Source organism: Hevea brasiliensis, chromosome 14, assembly GCF_030052815.1.
Source record: "Hevea brasiliensis isolate MT/VB/25A 57/8 chromosome 14, ASM3005281v1, whole genome shotgun sequence".
NCBI classification, from domain to species: Eukaryota; Viridiplantae; Streptophyta; class Magnoliopsida; order Malpighiales; family Euphorbiaceae; genus Hevea; species Hevea brasiliensis.
In genome coordinates, this window is record NC_079506.1 from 82912705 (window position 1) to 82917135 (window position 4431).

Genomic DNA, 4431 nt, shown 5'->3' on the forward strand with positions numbered 1-4431 from the left:
TATTTTTTAATTAAATATAATATTTTACAACTATATTATATACTTAATATATATATATATATATATATAAAAACTCAATGCTAAGTATAATATTACAAAGAAAAAAAAAATGACTGCCAACATTTAACTTGAAAAAGAAATTTAAGGAATCATGATGAAAATAAAAAAGCTCTATATTATTTACCTCATATTTTTAAAAAAGTAATGCCAGAAATATTTAATTAAAATTTTATGATTAAATTATTATTTTTTTAATCACTGCATTTTACATACAATCATAACATTAATTAAAATTTTGCATTAACAATATATAATATTTTTTATTAATGATATTGTATTATATAAATAAAATTAAAATTAATTTGTGCATCTTATGGTTGAAAAAGATGAAAAGAAGGAAGTTAAAAAAGACAAGAATGACAATATCTTTAATAAAAAAAAAAAAGTGAGTGACAAAAAAGTTAGAAACAAAGCTAATGAGAAAAGACCAAATATAAGAGAAACAGAGAGAGACAAAGGGAAGCAAAGTGAGCCCTGAGTCATCCGTCGTCCTTTGTTACTTCCAGGCTAAGTTCTTGAAAATTAAGAAAATTTTTCATATATATATATATATATATATATTGCCCACTTCTATATATATCACTTCTGGCTTCATTCACAACTCAGTAAGTTTTTATAACTAGGAACTTGACGCGCCAAAGCACAGGTACATTCATCTCCTTCTGCCTTTTATGGTCAAATATATGTCTCTCCTCTAGATAATTAAATCATTCTCTTTCTTGGAAGAAAAAAATAATTAGATTAACTATATGTGTCTGTAAATACAGATATCGTGCTATATATCAATTAAGAATGGCTGCCGAGAACAAAGTAAGCTTGAAGCTATTGATCGACAAGAAAGCGAATAGAGTCCTTTTTGCAGAAGCTGGAAAAGATTTTGTGGATTTCCTTTTCGCCCTCCTGTCTTTGCCTGTAGGAACCGTAATTAGGCTGCTCAAAAAACCAGCAATGGTTGGCTGTATAGGAAATCTTCACGAAAGCCTTGAAAACCTTGATGAAGCTTACATGCAACCATATCAAAGTAAGGATTCACTTCTGAAACCCACTGTGCCGTTGAGCCAGCTGGCAAATATGCCTCTCTTGCTGCCTGACATTGATCATCTCCAACCTGGGGCAAGACGAAAGGTGTATGGTTGTTCTAATTATCACCACCGGTGTGTTACTGATCGGAAAGATGCTCCTTGTAGTTACTGCAATGCACCAATGACCTTTGAACCGCAGTTTATTGTTATCAATGATAATAATACAGCAAGTGGTAGTGAGGGAGGTTTTGTGAAGGGCTTGGTTACGTACATAGTGACTGATGATTTGTCAGTGTCACCAATGTCAATGATCTCCGGTGTTGCTCTGCTAAACAAGTTTAGTGTTAATGGTTTTAGTGCACTTAACGAGAAAACGGTTCAATTTGGCATTGATGAGGCATGTTCAATTTCAACTCATTATATTAACAATTTGTTTCTTTTTTCTTCATTTATTCCAATAGCAGCATGAACATTAAGCAATATAGCATGCAATTAATATTGGTTTTAGTCCTTAATTGCGTTTCTGTTGCAGGGTCTGGAATTGTTGAAGGCTTCTCTGCAGTCAAAAGCAGCTCTTACCACTGTCTTCCTTGCTAAGGATGAGATCAAGGATGCTGCAGCACCAAAATGAAACTGTGTTGGACATATGTATGATCTTTACTAATGCTAATTAACCTTGTTTTGAGGGAGGTGATATTTAGTTACTTACTGTTGTCAATTGCCATGCCGTCCCTTCTATATAATTAAGAGTATATTGATCTTGTTTTTGCACTGCCTAGGCTGTCAGTATTTTGCTTGATAACCTTTTGTATTGATAATGCCTGTTGTGTCCTTCAACCAAAAGGAAAAAAAGATCAGAACTTAAATTCAGCTAGTTGAACCATGTTGTGGAAATTTTGCTGAAGTCTCAAATAGCATCCTATTAATAAGCAATGCTGTTACAGAGCACACACACACACATCACTGTCAGATACAATTTCCATGAATACCTGTTTTGGCAATTCTTGGACATATTGGGTCCAACTTGGCCTATCCATGTCGACAACAGAATCAGTCTTACACAACCTAACCAAATTTTATAAATAGTTTTAGATCAGCAAACATTAAAAGCAATAAACAGAGATCAGAGTATCAATTTTGCTAGTAAATTACATGGTAAAAGGATATAGATATGACACCACCTTGTTCCACCTCGATGGGATGATTATGAACAGTAGCAAACATGCCCACCTCCCCAAAAGGCTCTTACATCCACCTATCACATGGTGTTGCCTCCCATGTGACCTTCAATTGTGAGGGACCATGTCTTCCTCTGAATATATATATATAGTCAAGCTATTTAGCCTTATTAACCATCACAGGGTTAGCATTCGGCACTCAAAAATCTCAAGTTCTCCTCCACTTTCTCCCATAAATCTTTCCATTCATTTTATAGAGTAACAAGATGATCAGTACCAAGAAACTCCTTAAATTGGCAAGGAAATGGCAAAAGCTGGCTGCAATCAAGTGAAAGAGAATTACATTGCCACATACCATTGGAATTACTAATACTAGCAACTGCAGCACATCACCAATGTCTGAAAAGGGCCATTTTGCTGTGTATTCAGCAGATAAAAAACGTTTCCTTCTTCCATTAGAATATCTTAAAAATGAAATCATAAAACAGCTGTTCAACATGGCAGAAGAAGAATTTGGATTGCAAAACAAGGGGCCTCTCACACTGCCATGTGACACAGAGCATATGGGATATGCATTTGGTTTGATCAAACAACAGGCTACTAGAGATGTTGAGAATGCTTTCTTGACATCCATATCTAGCCATTGTTTTTCACTGTCTTTCTGTCTGCAAGATCAAGTAACTAGCAACCAGCTGCCAATTTGGAGTTTTTGAAGAGTTATAATTAGATTTGTAAATAAGGCACACAATAGCTTATTTTCATACAATTTATCAAAAGTCTCAAAATGTTTTTCATGCTTATTTTTGTCCAACATGCATTATGCCAATCAGCTGAAAATGCAAAATAACATGCTCATGCTCTACACTCAACATTACTAACAGAAATCCAAATTCTAAAAACCTCAAAAAAAATCTCCCATTAATTTATAAAATTTTCTCCTAAAGCTTGGAGACCTTGTGATTTGTGACCTTGTAGTGTCCTTGAACCAAAAGACAAAATGAGAATGCAAACAATACTCATCTTCACTATAGGAAACAAGTTGTTAAACATAAATAACTATGCTAACAACCGAAGGTATCCCCTCTGAATTAACTAACCACCTATTTCTACATTGAAAATAACAACAGCACAAGGAAAGCTACACGATATGGAATGTCCCAACCCCCAAACCTTTTCACTATATTTACTACCCACTGCTTTTCCATTTACTGATCAACTCAATATTGTCTTAAGATCTAAATCTCTTCTTCCAACATGGAACAAGAAGCATGATTAGCCCAAAGAAGCTCATCAAAATTGCAAGAAAGTGGCAAAGGAGAACTGCCATGAGGAGGAATAGAATTTCTTTTCCTAAGATCAGCACCAACAGAAACGCTAAATCTTCTAATACATCAACATCAACTACTACAGGAAATTTTGTTATCTGCACCAGAGATCAAAAGCGACTTACTGTTCCTCTAGCATATCTCAACAATAACATCATGAAAGAGCTATTGAAGATGTCTGAAGAAGTGTATGGGCTATCAAGTGAAGGTCCTATCAAATTGCCATTTGATGCTGTGTTCATGGAGTATGTGGTTTCAATCATCAAAAAGGGTTTAGTTAAAGACATAGAGAAAGCTTTGCTTATGTCTATGGAAGCCAGTTGCTGCTCAACATCTATTTGTTTACATCAAGGACATACGAGTCAACAACTGCTCATTTTGCTTATTGAAGTAGTTCAATTTTGTAACTGATCCTTATTACAGTGTAATATACGTGTTAAATCATTCAGCAATTCATAATGGAAAATAGATTATGTCGAATGAAAAACATCAGTGGCTAAAATGATTATGTGGGACTTCATGTAATGCAGCAATGTTGATGTAAAGACACGAGTGTCTGCTTGGAGAAAACTGTCAAAAGTATGATAGGAAACTCATTCAACATATTGAAGTATTGTTGGAGTTATGAGATTTAGTAGGTAAAATATATGTGTACAAGTAAAGAAACAGCCATACCCAAGCATGGTGCAAGTATGGGCTATGTTAACTAAAGAAAGGATTCTTTCCATATAAGAGGAAGAGAGTGCTGCTGCTGGAAAATGTGAGTGTTGCTGCTGGAAATAGAGAGAGCATAGAGACTTTGAGAGAGCTGGAAAGAGAGTTTTAGAGAGTTAAGAAAATGAGGAA

General features: G+C 34.6%; 2 protein-coding genes across 2 annotated transcripts; both read left to right on the forward strand.

The window, feature by feature from the left end:
- The first annotated feature begins 571 nt into the window (after positions 1 to 571).
- LOC131172546 (uncharacterized) lies at positions 572 to 1853 on the forward strand. Its single transcript, XM_058133535.1, has 3 exons — positions 572 to 706; positions 828 to 1479; positions 1615 to 1853. Exons 2-3 carry the CDS (start codon positions 853 to 855, stop codon positions 1711 to 1713), a joined length of 726 nt encoding a protein of 241 aa, XP_057989518.1. The 5' UTR covers positions 572 to 706; positions 828 to 852; the 3' UTR covers positions 1714 to 1853.
- Positions 1854 to 2655: 802 nt separating this feature from the next.
- On the forward strand, positions 2656 to 3996 carry LOC131173012 (auxin-responsive protein SAUR66-like). Its single transcript, XM_058134656.1, has 2 exons — positions 2656 to 2905; positions 3494 to 3996. Exons 1-2 carry the CDS (start codon positions 2656 to 2658, stop codon positions 3994 to 3996), a joined length of 753 nt encoding a protein of 250 aa, XP_057990639.1.
- Positions 3997 to 4431: the final 435 nt, after the last annotated feature.

Excerpts from the sequence above, each read along its gene's own strand:
- LOC131172546 (XM_058133535.1), top strand. The coding sequence starts at position 853 with ATGGCTGCCGAGAACAAAGTAAGCTTGAAGCTATTGATCGACAAGAAA. Across the intron at positions 1,480-1,614 it reads TTCAATTTGGCATTGATGAG|GGTCTGGAATTGTTGAAGGC; the intron begins GCATGTTCAATT and ends TTTCTGTTGCAG.
- LOC131173012 (XM_058134656.1), top strand. The coding sequence starts at position 2,656 with ATGTCTGAAAAGGGCCATTTTGCTGTGTATTCAGCAGATAAAAAACGT. Across the intron at positions 2,906-3,493 it reads GACATCCATATCTAGCCATT|ATCTAAATCTCTTCTTCCAA; the intron begins GTTTTTCACTGT and ends TATTGTCTTAAG.